The sequence below is a fragment of the Capra hircus genome, chromosome 17 (assembly GCF_001704415.2).
Source record: "Capra hircus breed San Clemente chromosome 17, ASM170441v1, whole genome shotgun sequence".
Classification (NCBI taxonomy): Eukaryota; Metazoa; Chordata; class Mammalia; order Artiodactyla; family Bovidae; genus Capra; species Capra hircus.
The window spans coordinates 35,712,605-35,727,455 of NC_030824.1; the positions used below are offsets into that span (position 1 = coordinate 35,712,605).

The 14,851-nt window shown below is 33.8% G+C and overlaps 1 protein-coding gene across 3 annotated transcripts in view; it reads left to right on the forward strand.

Annotated features, from left to right (window-relative positions):
- Positions 1-14,851, forward strand: part of KIAA1109 (KIAA1109 ortholog) — a 202,471-nt gene that overhangs the window by 139,502 nt on the left and 48,118 nt on the right. For all 3 annotated transcript variants that reach the window (XM_018061504.1, XM_018061506.1, XM_018061505.1), the window contains 7 exons: positions 701-945; positions 3,050-3,155; positions 7,014-7,111; positions 7,880-8,065; positions 11,159-11,327; positions 12,897-13,108; positions 14,171-14,369. In XM_018061504.1, coding sequence (XP_017916993.1) covers positions 701-945; positions 3,050-3,155; positions 7,014-7,111; positions 7,880-8,065; positions 11,159-11,327; positions 12,897-13,108; positions 14,171-14,369 — 1,215 coding nt within the window. The remainder of the gene's footprint in view (positions 1-700; positions 946-3,049; positions 3,156-7,013; positions 7,112-7,879; positions 8,066-11,158; positions 11,328-12,896; positions 13,109-14,170; positions 14,370-14,851) is intronic.

The following is a 14,851-nucleotide window of genomic DNA, read 5'->3' on the forward strand; positions in this document are numbered from 1 at the left end:
TGATGCTGGGAGGGATTGGGGGCAGGAGGAGAAGGGGACGACAGAGGATGAGATGGCTGGATGGCATCACTGACTCGATGGACGTGAGTCTGAATGAACTCCGGGAGTTGGTGATGGACAGGGAGGCCTGGCGTGCTGTGATTCATGGGGTCGCAAAGAGTTGGACACGGCTGAGCGACTGAACTGAACTAGCACCAATGCTGCACACCTGTTAGGCTTAATAAGTGATATTTGCTGGCTTAATAATACTAGCTGACTGTTTATAGTAACCATTTGTTGTTATTCAGTTACTAAGTCATGTCTGACTCTTTGTTACCCCATAGTCTGCAGCACTCCAGGCTCCCCTGTTCTTCACTGTTTCCCGGGGTTTGCTCAGATTCATGTCCATTGGAGTTGGTGATGTTATCTAACCATTTCATCCTCTGCTGCCCCGTTCTCGTTTTGTCTTCAATCTTTCCCAGCATTAGGGTCTTTTCCAATGAGTCAGCTTTTTTCAGGTGGCCAAAGTTTTGGGGCTACATATATTTAAAGACAGGAAAATTTTCTAAGCAAATTTAAAGTAACCTTCTCATATCTTTAAAAATAGGTTTTGGGAAATGCATACTTTTTTTTCATACTCACCATTTTTGGACATAGTAAGTAATGAAATGAGTGAATGAGCACCTGAACAACAAAAATAATTTCTCTTTTTTTCTTACAGGTGCACAGACCAGGTTTACATTTGAGCTGCCAAATCACAGACTGCGTTTTACTTCAAAAGTTTCTGCCACAGATATGTCAACCATTCCTCCTTCTGCCAGTCTTAACCTTCCTCCAGTTACTATGTCAGGGAAATATATAATGGAAGAGCATGATAGTTACTCAGATCAAGTGTGGAGTATAGATGAGCTGCCTTCTAAACAAGGGTATTATTTACAGGGAAATTATCTACGTTGTGTGGCAGAAGTAGGTTCACTTTTAAATTTTCTTATTCTTTGTAATTTAGGAGTCTTTGGGCTTTAGGTGTACCAAAATATGTAGTGATGCAAATTTTTGAGAGAAATCATCAAATCATTTATTCCTACAGAATTTTTTACTGTGTCTGATGGGAGTGTGTGTGTGTGTGTGTACAGGTATCTCTCTCCTTATAGTTTTATTTAAACATATTTTTCTTGTTTTAGTCATCTTTGGATTCATATTTATTATAATAGTTTTCACATGTATCTCTGCAATATTTTAATTATTCCTTTGATTATAAAAAAGCTAATAGTATTTAACATTTGTCAGGTGCTGCATGTGCACTGACTTGAACAGTTCTTAAATCAGCCCTTTGAGATAGATATTTTATTCTCATTTATAAGTAGAAAAACTGAACCTTTAGGGTGGTAACATGATTCATCTAGGTATATATACTTATTAACAATATAAAGGTCACAGAGAGAGAGAAAATAATTATAAGCACATTCACAGACTAATTTCTGTACTAGGGCAAGTTGAAAACAAGCATACCTGAGTCCATTGTTATTTTTTCCCTTTCTATCTGTATAGTTATCACAAGTTTAAAAAGCATTTAGGTATGTTTTTCATATGATTCATGGTAAGCAGGTCATTTGTTACTGTCCTAATTTGTTACAGTAGAAAACTGAATTTAAAGAGATTAAATGACTTTCCCTAAGTCCCCCAGCTATCAATTGACAGATGCTTGAATCAAAGGCATGCTTATCCCTCAGCTTACTTTGTCAAAAAAAACTGCAACCTTTTCAGAAATCAATTTGACAACTATTTGTTTTATAAATTTTATTCTCTATAATCTGAAGCATTTATAAGAATGCTCTTTAGCTTCTTTCTAGAAATATTACAGCTGTAGCATATAGTTAAGTCTGGTTTGCCTTCTTTAGACTCTGCTTGTCCTAGAACCTCTCATGTACAACATGCTAGAAGTCTAATATTTACTTACTAAAAAGTAGATTATAAAGCCTATTTCATTTTTGCTTTCTACTTCTGAAAAATAAGTGTCCCAAACTCTAGTTTAGCAATACTATTATTAATATTTCATTTGACAGAAAATAAAGCAAATCCAATCCAGTATATTGCGTAATTCCTTACTAATATTAGCTATTATAAAGATATAAAGTTTATAATTGGGGCAGAACACCATCCTAAATTTACTGAGAATGCAGTTAATTATAAACATTTGAAAGAGTCTAAAGTTGCATCTCTCTGAGAGTTGCCCATTTTACTATGGCCTGAAATAGACACATGTGAAAATCATCTTTACCCACTTGATACTACTCTATCCACAATGAATGTACCCAGTGCAACTTAGACTTTATGTGAGTTCTCATTTAAGAAAAGACTGCTTACATGTATTTTGCACTTAACTTTTGATCAACATATGAACACTATCAAAGTGACAGATGTTGAAGAATTTGACTTACTCATAAAGATGCTTCGATTCATTGTAAATAAACTTGAATCCAATTAAGGCCTGCTTTCTATTTAATCTATTAGTTAATTGTTGTCAGAAATTCTTTATACTAATCATGGGACATGCATTATAGTAAAGCTGAGTTTAGTATAACTGATTTGCTAATTCAGCTTCATGTAAGCTAATATAAGTTTCATGAGAACCATAATTTTGTTTTTATTCACAGTTTTATCCTTAGCATCTAATGCAATACACAGAGTAGATGGTCAATAAATATTTGAATGAGTAAAAACATTTTCTTTCACTTATATTGGTCCATTGTTCTACCACTTAAACAGTGGTCATTAAAAATAAATATTACTTCACATAATCGATATTGAAATCAGCAGGTTACATTTTCAAAAGATTTCTCTTACCTTATTGGCTACTGTTATTTTTTAAAAATAAAGGGAAATGGTGCCTAACAATGTCAGGCCAGTAGAGTATTAAGGGATCTGAGTATTTTGACCTTTCTTCAGTTTATTAATTTCAAGTATCATGTAAGTAATTGTTCTTCCTCAGAGTTTGGGATGACTTATGTGAGATGTATTTAAGATTAGTATAGTCAATATGTTAATCTAATATTCTGATTTTGTTTGGTAGGTTGGTTCCTTTGAACATAATCTTACAACTGATCTTCTAAATCACCTGGTATTTGTACAGAAAGTATTCATGAAAGAAGTTAATGAAGTAATACAAAAAGTTTCTGGTAAGATCATCTGCTACCTTACAATATAGTACATTCTCACTGGCTATAGGATGGTCCACGTACCAGTGATACAAATATTGATTCTGTCATGTAGATAAAATTGTTAACTTCCTAAAAACTCTATTCCTTTTATGGCTTTCTCACCTACAGATGCTCCTGCTTATTTATTACTTTTTTTATGTGTAATATATACATTTACAATTTATTTAACTACACAAAGCTCCCTTTGCTTCCCTTCCAAAAAAAAAAAAAACAGCTTAGTGTGTATTTATTAATTAACTAGTCTTAATCATTGTGGACAGAATTTAGATCAGTGTTAAGACTTTGATGTTAATCTACATCAGATGGTGACTATATGCTGGCTACATGGTAAATTGTCTCTAGCAACCCTTATTATATTTTTGCTGTTTCTCAAGAGTAGATTACAAGTAACCTTCTTAATCCCTATTTTACATTTTAACAGGAAATATATGTCTCATTTAAAAATGTTTATTTGATTTTCAATTCACAAGATAGAGTATTAAGAGGAATTAGGGTGGAAAACAAGTTAACTGTATAACAGTTCTTAAGGCTGAATATTTCCAAAGTGAATATAAATAATCATGTTAAAATAATAATTAAGCTTTACCAATAAAATGCCATCTGGAGGTGATTCCTCCATTGTTGATGAATAAATTAATTCATTTTACAAATTTATTAAGTATCTATTCAATTATAATTGTGTTGAGTTCTCTGAATGACAAGAAAAGAGTGCTGTGTCTATGTTAAAGGAAAAACTTTAAGGAATCAGAAAAGGCTTCACACAGAGGAAGTCAAATTCAAATCCTCACAAGTGAAGTCTCATTTGGCAAGAAAGGAGAAAGACAAGATTCAGGCAGAGCTTATGGACCAGTATTTGATAAGGCTTTGAAGGAGGATAGAACATGGATTAGGAAATCGAATTATATATAGCAGCTGTGTGTGCAAGAGATTTTCCTGGTTCTCCTGGGTTAGTTCTGGTTGTATCTGAGGTTAGGAAGCTATTTGATGGTCACACTGATGAGGCCTAACAGAGGTATAGAAACTTACAAGTGAAGTAGAACAATTAAATCAATTGGGAATCTTGGAATTTTTCTGAAAATGGTTGAATACAAACCATTAAGGAAGGGATGAATATATAGCAGAAGCCCTTTCTGCCACTGAAGGTGTCTCTTCTTGGAGGTATACAGAAGTTTTGATGTGGCCCATTTACCTGGTTAAAGTCACATTAGAACATTGTCTATACAAATTAAGACTTTTTCAAGACTGCTATTGCTAAATATGTATAATTAAAAAAACAAACCCTTCCAGTAACTAATCTTGTATCTCTTACAGTACAAGTGTAGAGTTCCTGGTATTAGTATGGTACTGTAAGCCATACTTAAAGTGGTTTTGATGAAAGAGAAAGGCTTTTCTTAACCTTTGAATTACATCACTAGGAGTTATAAGAAAAGTAGGTCTATGAATAATGAAATGGAAAAGAAAACTGGAAATTAATGTTCTACCCATGAAGACTTGCCAATCACTGTGAAAAATAAAGAGCTCAGAAAATGATGCCAACATCATTTAGTGGCTAGATCTCCCTGAACCTTTCCTTCCTCACTGCAGAGACAGGATGAATCCTGGGAAAATAGCTGAAACATAAGTCACCTATCATCCAGCTGCTCCAGGGCCTCATGGAACACAGATGTTCCTTTATCTTTCTCAAAACCAGAGAATGTAACAGATTATTGAGAGGGAATGTTTTGAATCCTTGTAGCCCAATTTCTTAGTATTCTAATGTCTGTATTGCTTCCCTACTCTCCCATAATCCTCACGATTATTTTCCTTATTTATTTTTAAAACTGTTTCCTCATGCTTTCCCATTATGTTACATTTAGCTTTAGGATATTTTCTGTTGCATAGGAATACTCATGTTCACAACCATCATCAAGTTTGTTAGGAAAATTCTTTTTTGAAGAATCAGTTCTTACAGTCTTAATTGTGCATAGACTGCCTGGGTTTCAGAAGGCTGTAGGTAAGCATTGACCTGGTAAAGAGAGGAGATCTATCTTTTATTATGTACAGCCCTATGTGTGTAATGTATTTGTAATGTATTAGTAATATATTTATATATATATGAAATAAGGTTACCAGTTTTACAATTAGATGAGGTATATGTATAATTCATAACAAGGTAAAAAACTGTAGAGTTAATGTAACTAATAGTGTCTCTGATATTTCTATAAACTAAAAGAATTGTGTAATACATTTTGTAAGAGGCAGAGCTTGTCTTTTAAAATTTTTTGAAACTGTAAAAGATATTCAGCTTTCTGGTTTGTCCTTCTATTTCAATATTTTATTGGCTATTCTGGGTATTTTATCTCTTCAGATACACCTTAGAATGAGTTTGTTGATATCCACAAAATAAGTTGGTAGGATTTGGATTTGGATTGCATGCAATAAATTTAGAGATCAAGTTAAGAACAACTGATGTCTATCTTTTATCAGAGTTTTGTAGTTTTTCTCATGTAGATCTTGTACATGTGTTGTTAATTTATATAAATACCTAAGCATTTTAATTTTTGTGGAAATGTAAATGGTATTGGGTTTTAAATTTCACATTCCACTGTTTATTGCTGCTGATAGGAAAGTGATTGATGTTTGTATATTATTAAACTTTGTATCCTATAACCTTGCTGTAATCACTTATTGGTTCCAGGAACTTCTACATAGATGATCAAGTCATTTGTGAACAAAGACAGTTTATTTCTTCCTTCCCAATTTGTATATCTTTTATTTCCTTTTCTTGTCATATTGCATTAGCTAGGACTTCTTGTATGATGTTGAAAAGGATTGGTATGAGGGGCTATGCTTGCTTTGTACATTATCATAGTGGGAAAACTGAAAGCTTTTCACCAATTAACATGGTTTTAGCTGAAGATTTTTTTTTAGATATTCTCTATCAAATTGAGGAAGTTCTACTCTGTTTTTAGTTTATTGAAATTCTTTATTATCAGTAGGTTTTTAATTTTGTCAAATGCTTTTTCTGCGTCTCTTAATATGATGATGTGACTTTTTTATCCTTTAGCCTATTGATGTGTTGAATTACATTAATTTATTACCTACTGGGAAGAAACTTCCCATCTCACTTACATTTGCTCCCTTGGATGATGCTAAATTCAATACACATAGAAAAAGAGGAATCATTTTGAGATAGAATATTTGAAAGATAAACATGCAGAAAAGCTTTTAAAATAAGACAAAGAGAAGTGGAAGCAGAGATTGGATTTCAAAATGTTAGAACATTATTTCCTGAATACCACATAGCCTGAGTAATAAATGGTTTATTAATAGGAACTTTATCCCCAAGGTCCTCTACCCCAATTTCTTCTTAAATGTATAGGCCAAACTTCTTTATCACACTCTTTGTTATTAAAATCTGTTATCTTATTTTTCATTTCTCCACATTCAGTTTTTCTTTCATTCTTTGTTTATAGAACATGTAGAAATAAATAACCAAGATATTTTTTGATTGAAGAGATTTTTTCATTGTAATTTTTCCTTCAAATATATTTTCTGAGATGTATAATCATGTTTGATATAATTATATGTATAATGTTTTAATTTAGGCCATATAAAAAGTTCTTAATTTTCTATATATGTAGTACTATCCCGATTTTATATCTGCCATCTGCCTCAGTGAAATGTGCCATGGCTAGAGTTCCCTGTTAAAGATTCAGTTAATGATCAGTAAAAAGAGAATGTGTGTGTGTGTTTAAACACATAACATAATTACTCTATTCCTTTTGAAGAAATTGCCTCAGAACTTCAATTATTTAATTCGTTAACCTCTTTTAGGCGGGGAGCAGCCTATTCCTCTTTGGAATGAACATGACGGAACAGCGGATGGAGAGAAGCCTAAAATTCTGCTCTATTCTTTGAACTTGCAGTTTAAGGTAACATAAATAATAATATAATAATGATTCCTTAAGAAGTATTTTTCCACTAAATGTATGCTTATAGAAAACTCATATGATACATGAATATGCCAAATAGAAAATAAAATTGAAGTATTAAATATAACCCTATCCACTTAGAGAAGAAGCTTTAACAATTGAATATCGTTTAGGATTTTTCCTGTTTGTGTGTGTGTGTGTGTGTGTATATATATATATATATATATATATATATATATTTCTGCCTTTTTAAAAACTTTGAATACCTCTCCACTTCAGAACATTTAGATCTACTTTATCTTCTTAAACAGCTGTGCTATATATTATACAGTTATAAAAATTTAAGTACTTCCTTCTAATGAACATTTATTTTTTCTGATTATTGCTATTATAAATTACTCTGTAAGAAATGTTTTGTACACTTGTCCAATTAAAATAATACCTTAATGTAAATCTTATTGCTTCTAATATTTATGATATTAGTGTTCTTAAAAATTATTCATACCAAATAGTTACTTGTAATTAATGTATTTAACCCATGAAGAGTCTGTATTTTGAATACAAAATACTGAAATGAAATTTAATAGCTAAAATTTTCTACTGACATGAGAAATTAAAGGATGTTGCCAGTTTTATCAGTTCAATAGGCATCCAAGATATTTTAGAACATGGTATTTTATTTATCACGTATTGAGAGATTTCGTTTGAATGGGTGTATATTGTTGATTTAAGATTCTTTTTTTCCTCCAAACATATATAAACTACTAGGGTATTCAGGTAACAGCCACAACTCCCTCAATGAGAGCTGTAAGATTTGAAACTGGGTTGATTGAACTGGAACTTTCAAACAGACTTCAAACCAAAGCTTCCCCAGGAAGTAGCAGCTATCTGAAACTGTTTGGTAAATGCCAAGTGGACTTAAATCTGGCTTTAGGACAGATTGTCAAACATCAGGTGAGTGCTGAATATGTTGATATTAAAACTGACTTTTAAATGCTGCATATCATTTTGAACTACTTTAAGTATTATTATACTTTAAAAAGTATTTAGTTTAAGTTCTGAAAATTTGATTGTAAATTCTAATGAAAATTCATTGAAGAAGGCCCTTATAATTTTGTCTGGCATTTCATTTGAGTATTTTGGCAGTATATTGTTTTGGCAAATACAATCACATGAAATTTAACTAGTATCTTCATGAATACTTATAATTTCTCTTGATTTTGTTAACGCTCTGTATTAACATTGCATGCGTGCTAAGTAGCTTCAATCATGTCCAACTCTGTGTGACCCTATGGAGTGTAGCCCACCAGTCTCTTCTGTCCATGGGATTCTCCAGACAAGAATATTGGAGTGGGTTGCCGTGCCCCTCTGCAGGGGATCTTCCCGACCCAGGGATCGAATCTGCATTACCTGCATTTGCCAGGCAGGCTTTTTACCACTAGTGCCACCTAGGAAGCCCCCTGTATTAACATTAGTCAATCCTTAAAATGTTACTGGGCTTCCCTGGTGGCTCAGATGGTAAAGAACCCGCCTGCAATGCAGGAAACCTGGGTTCAATCCTGGGGTTGGGAAGATCCCCTGGGGGAGGGCATGGCAACTCAATCCAATATTTGTGCCTGGAAAATCCCCATGGACAGAGAAGCCTGGCAGCCTACAGTCCATGGTGTCATAAAGAGTCAAACACGAATGAGCAACTAAGCTCCCGTTTGAATAATGGCAAATTTTACATGCCATAATGTTAAACATGTAAAGTTAAACATATAAACACACACACACACAGAGTAGTAAATCAGATGCTGTTTGATAAAAACTTAGCTTTCATAGCTCATAAGGGAATTTCTGTTTTGCTAAAAATTAGGTAGATTTTTAATCATTTTCCTTCTTTACTTTGAAGACCTGAGTAAAAGAATACCAGTCACACTTTTAAAACTGAATGGCTATATTAAAGATTATGTGGAGGAATAAATGAACAAAAATTTCATGTCATCTCTAGAAAAACTAATTTTTTCTAATAGAAGCACAGTTTGAGAGATCTAATTATCTTGCCATTGAGGATATAAACCTAATCCTAGCTGTTATACAGATTTTATGTATCATTTCCTATTTATTTCTTATATAACCATTCATATTGTACATTAATTTCAAGTGTTATGGTATAGAGTATCAGAAATTTATCATTGAGAAATGAAATGAAGAAAAGTATACCGTAGTTCTTTTGGTGAACAATACAAGCTTCCCTGATAGCTCAGTTGGTAAAGAGTCCGCCTGCAATGCAGGAGACCCTGGTTCAATTCCTGGGTCAGGAAGATCTGCTGGAGAAGGGATAGGTACCCACTCCAGTATTCTTGGGCTTCTCTTGTGGCTCAGCTGGTAAAGAATATGTCTGCAATGTGGGAGACCTGGGTTCGAACCCTAGGTTGGGAAGATCCCCTGGAGGAGCGAAAGGCTACCCACTCCAGTATTCTGGCCTGGAGAATTCCATGGACTGTATAGTCCATGGGTCACAAAAAGTTGGACACAACTGAGTGACTTTCACCATTAATGGTGTTAAAAAACTTTTAATTTAATATACAATGGAGAAAAGACAATCTCTTTAACAAGTGGTGCTGGGAAAACTGGTCAACCAGTTGTAAAAGAATGAAACTAGAACACTTTCTGATACCATACACAAAAATTAACTCAAAATGGATTAAAGATCTAAACGTTAAGACCAGAAACTATAAAACTCCTAGAGGAGAACATAGGCAAAACACTCTCTGACATAAGTCACAGCAGGATCCTCTATGACCCAGCCCCCAGAATATTGGAAATAAAAGCAAAACTAAACAAATGGGACCTAATTAAAATTAAAAGCTTCTTCACAACAAAGGAAACTATAAGCAAGGTGAAAAGACAGTCTTTGGAATGGGAGAAAATAATAGCAAATGAAGCAACTGACAAACAACTAATCTGAAAAATATACAAGCAACTCCTGTAGCTCAATTCGAGAAAAATAAACGACCCAATCAAAAAATGGGCCAAAGAACTAAATAGACATTTCTCCAAAGAAGACATACAGATGGCTAACTAACACATGAAAAGATGCTCAACATCACTCATTATCAGAGAAATGCATATCAAAACCACAATGAGATACCATTTCATACCAGTCAGAATGGCTGCGATCCAAAAGTCGACAAGCAATAAATGCTGGAGAAGGGGTGGAGGAAAGGGAACCCTCTTACACTGTTGGTGGGAATGCAAACTAGTACAGCCACTATGGAGAACAGTGTGGAGATTCCTTCAAAAACTGGAAATAGAACTGCCTTATAACCCAGCTGTCCCACTGCTGGGCATACACACTGAGGAAACCAGAATTGAAAGAGACATGTGTACCCCAATGTTCATCGCAGCACTGTTATAAGAGCCAGGAAATGGAAACAACCTAGATGTCCATCGGCAGATGAATGGATAAGAAAGCTGTGGTACACATACACAATGGAGTATTACTCAGCCATTAAAAAGAACACATTTGAATCAGTTCTAATGAGGTGGATGAAACTGGAGCCTATTATACAGTGAAGTAAGCCAGAAAGAAAAACACCAATACAGTATACTAATGCATATATATGGAATTTAGAAAGAAGGTAATGATAACTTTGTATGCGAGACAGCAAAAGAGACACAGATGTATAGAACAGTCTTTTGGACTCTGTGGCAGAGGGAGAAGGTGGGATCATTTGGGAGAATGGCATTGAAACATGTATAATACCATATATGAAACGAATCGCCAGCCCAGGTTCGATGCCTGATACTGGATGATTGGAGCTGGTGCACTGGGACGACCCAGAAGGATGGTCCGGGGAGAGAAGCGTGGAGGGGGGGGTGGTTCAGGATGGGGAACACATGTATACCTGTGGCAGATTGATCTTGATGTATGGCAAAACCAGTACAATATTGTAAAGTAATTAACCTCCAATTAAAATAAATTTATATTAAATAATTAAAATTAAAACATTTAAAACATTTCTGTTATTTGCTTTTATTGAGCTTTTCATTTTATCTTAGGTTTATGAGGAAGCTGGTTCTGATTTTCATCAAGTTGCCTATTTTAAAACTAGAATTGGATTAAGAAATGCCCTGCGAGAAGAAATCAGTGGTTCTTCAGATAGGGAAGCTGTGCTTATTACCTTGAATCGACCAATTGTGTACGCACAGCCCGTGGCCTTCGATAGAGGTAAGATAAAATCTATCAATACTACTTTATCAGATTTAGAGATGTTTGGGTAATACTAGAGAAAGTCATCTGTAGTTTACCAGCATAAATGCTTGACAGTATATGTCTCTTAAATTTGAAATGTGAGCATCCAAAAAAAGTTTGTGTATTCTCATCAGTTTTTGAAGTTACTTTACTTTTTAAAGTTATTTGCTTTTTACATGAATCTATAGGAATGTCTGATTTAGAATTTTAATTTTAATGCTCAGTTTTTTGGTTTGGGTAACTATTGCACCCATTCTTCTTGGCAGTGTCTTTATTCATTTATTCTATAAACATTTATTGTTCACTATGTATAAGTGGAATACATATATGGAAAATGGGAACTCTGCCTTCAAAGAGCTCTCAGTTCAGTGGAAAGAGAGCAAAGTAGACTCCAGAGTTGAAACATATATATATATAAGTGTGTATATATATATATATATATACACACACTTTTTTTTTCTTCTGATATATTAGGGAGTTCTCTAACTTTCTCTGTGCTTCTCAGAGAAGAAACTAATTTTTTAGGTTCAACTTGGAGTTAGGAGAGAGATAGTTACTCATGAGATAGGAAATGCAAGCTTGTCCTATTTTATCTCTGTAGTTGGGAACTAAATAAATATTTGCCAAGTGAAAAAGAAAAGGAATATACATATATAAATACATATAAGCACAGGGGTCCAAGAAAATATAGCAGCAACTTTCATAAAGGAAAATGATGAGAAATAAGGCTGAATGATAGGGTCTAATTAGTGTCCCTTGGGCAAATATAATGGTTATTTTAGAAGTAATAAAGAACCATTTATGAAGCCATAAAATAAACTGGTGATGGGCATTGGCTATTGGTAAGATCAGTTTGTTAGAAAACTACCTCTAACATTTTGTTTTGCTAAATCTGGTACACTTTTTTTTTTTTTTTTCCATTTCTCACCTTATCATCCTCTGGTAAGCTTCCAATGATTCCTTAAAAGTGCTTTCTACTCTTGTATCCATGTCATAACTCTTGTTTTTCCTTCTACTTCTCTGACCTCTTCATCTTTATCTTCTCTTAAGACTCCCCCTCTGTATATAGCATTAAATGATAGTTTATTTACCCTCAGATTTCATTCTTATTACAAACTCAAATGTTTTTTACTCCTCTAAATCACACTTTTAAAATGTATACTTCTAGTACTACATACCTCTCCTTCAAGAATTTTTAGCAGTTGTAACAGAAAGCTTTGTATGGTCAGGGACCATGTTTGTTTTCCTTTGTGATTCTGTCCCAGTGCTTAGCATATAGTAGGCATTTCACAAGTAATTCATTAAATGAGTGACTAGACCTGAATTATCTTCTGTGGTTTGCCATTTTGCAGTTTCCTGCTTTCTGTTTTTTTCATTTGTCTGGTTGACTGTATCCTCTTAGATTCTTTCTAGTTCTAATGCTACAATTTTCTGGGACTAATTTTTATTAATCAACAGGATTTTATAGTTAAACAGTTTTACTTGCCATGTAGATTTACAGCTTTGATTTTAATATTTCCTTTGCCCTGTCTTAATTATCAAAAGCTGTGCTGTTTTGGCTGAATTATAAGGCTGCATATGACAATTGGAATGAACAACGAATGGCTTTACATAAAGATATTCATATGGCTACGAAGGAAGTGGTAGATATGCTGCCTGGTATCCAACAAACGTCAGCCCAGGCATTTGGGACTCTCTTCCTGCAGCTCACTGTGAATGATCTGGGAATTTGCCTGCCTATCACAAATACTGCACAGGTATAAAAAATAGAATCATAGTCCAAGATTTAGAACCAAACATTTCTACTAACCATATTTTTGTGTGTACAGAGTATAACAATAAATATTTTCAGGATAACAGTTTATAACTTGAGTTTAATAAACAGTAAGTAAGATTGAATTCCTTCCAACATTATTCATCCACGGAGTATTAAATGTGGATCTCATGAGAGCTTTCTCTGAATCATTTTGATGTGCCTCATAACAGTAATGAGATTGATACCCATCTAATAAATCTTTATTTTTACTTTGTATTTAGTAAAGACATCTTTGGCATATACTTGTTGATAAAATAGAAACATACTCAAGAATATGATATAATATTTGATAACTTCATCTAAAACAGGGTAGGGGATTTCCAAAGTCTTTCAAACTGTAATATTTAATGGTAACAAACTTCCAAGGTATGTGTACTGGATAAAGCAGAAATACTCTGTGGTTTAAGAACAGTTCTCGGGAATGCATATTTGCATGCTCACTTGTATAAGAGAAAAAGCTGTGAACCCCTATTATGCTAAGAAATTATGATTATAACAAATACAGAGGTCTGTGTTTTATTGTTACAGTTTACCTTAACCTGTAACCAGTTGTTGAATGAATTTATCTTCTAGTTATTGTTTGACAGGAAAGTGTTAAGAAAACTTCTGGGTTGAGGAGAAAACTTCTGGGTTGAGGATTGGCAGTATGTGTTATGTTTGTGCTTCAGGAGTTGAAAAATGATAATACGGCATGTTGGACAGACTTCAGGAAGGCTATACACAGCAGGGATGGTTATAAAAATGAATGTTCCCCACAACTAAAACAGAGACCTGAGATTTTAAAAAATAGATAATCAGCCTTTTACACGTTTAGTTTTAAAAAAACTAAATGGCAAGTGCATATCACGTGGGCAGTTTAATGTTTTAAAGTAGCACCTTTCTAAGCTGCTTTTTAACAAAGCTCTCTAAGGTTAACTCTTTCTATATGTTGGGTCTTCTAAATCCTAGGAGATTTCCAAACTTTAAAAGTTGTCACCTTTTGTCTCATTAATGTATTTTGCAGTCTAATCACACTGGAGACCTTGACACTGGTTCTGCCTTAGTACTGACCATTGAAAGTACTCTCATCACTGCTTGTTCTTCCGAATCTTTAGTCAGTAAAGGGCATTTCAAAAACTTTTGTATCCGTTTTGCTGATGGCTTTGAGACGTCATGGGATGACTGGAAACCAGAAATTCGTGGGGACCTAGTAATGAATGCCTGTGAGTTTCTCATTTTCTGTATGAGCTTTATAATTTTAAAAAATTAAAATAACCCCAACGTCATTAGTAAAACTAAAGGATATTCGTATATAGGAACTTTATTGGACTTTGTGAAATAAAGACTGTTTCTAATTAAAGATACCAGAACATATTTGTGAAAAACTGCTGCTTTCAGTAGTTTGGGTAAGTAAACCAACTTGATATTCTTATTGATGGTATAGCATTTGCTCACCCCCTGATACTTCCTGTAATTGATTTATGAATGACCAGGTAAAGTATCTTTATTTTGTGGGAATCTTAAAAGAAAGGGCTATATGTATAAGATCCAGTTCATTCTATAACATAATACAGGATAATCAGGAACTTGAGCCATAAGTAAATCCACACTTCCAAACATGTAGTATACAGAGTATAATTTGGGTGAATTCCTCTGATTCCATAATGTTCATCAAGGTTGGGAATAACTGAAGCTGTGTTTAATA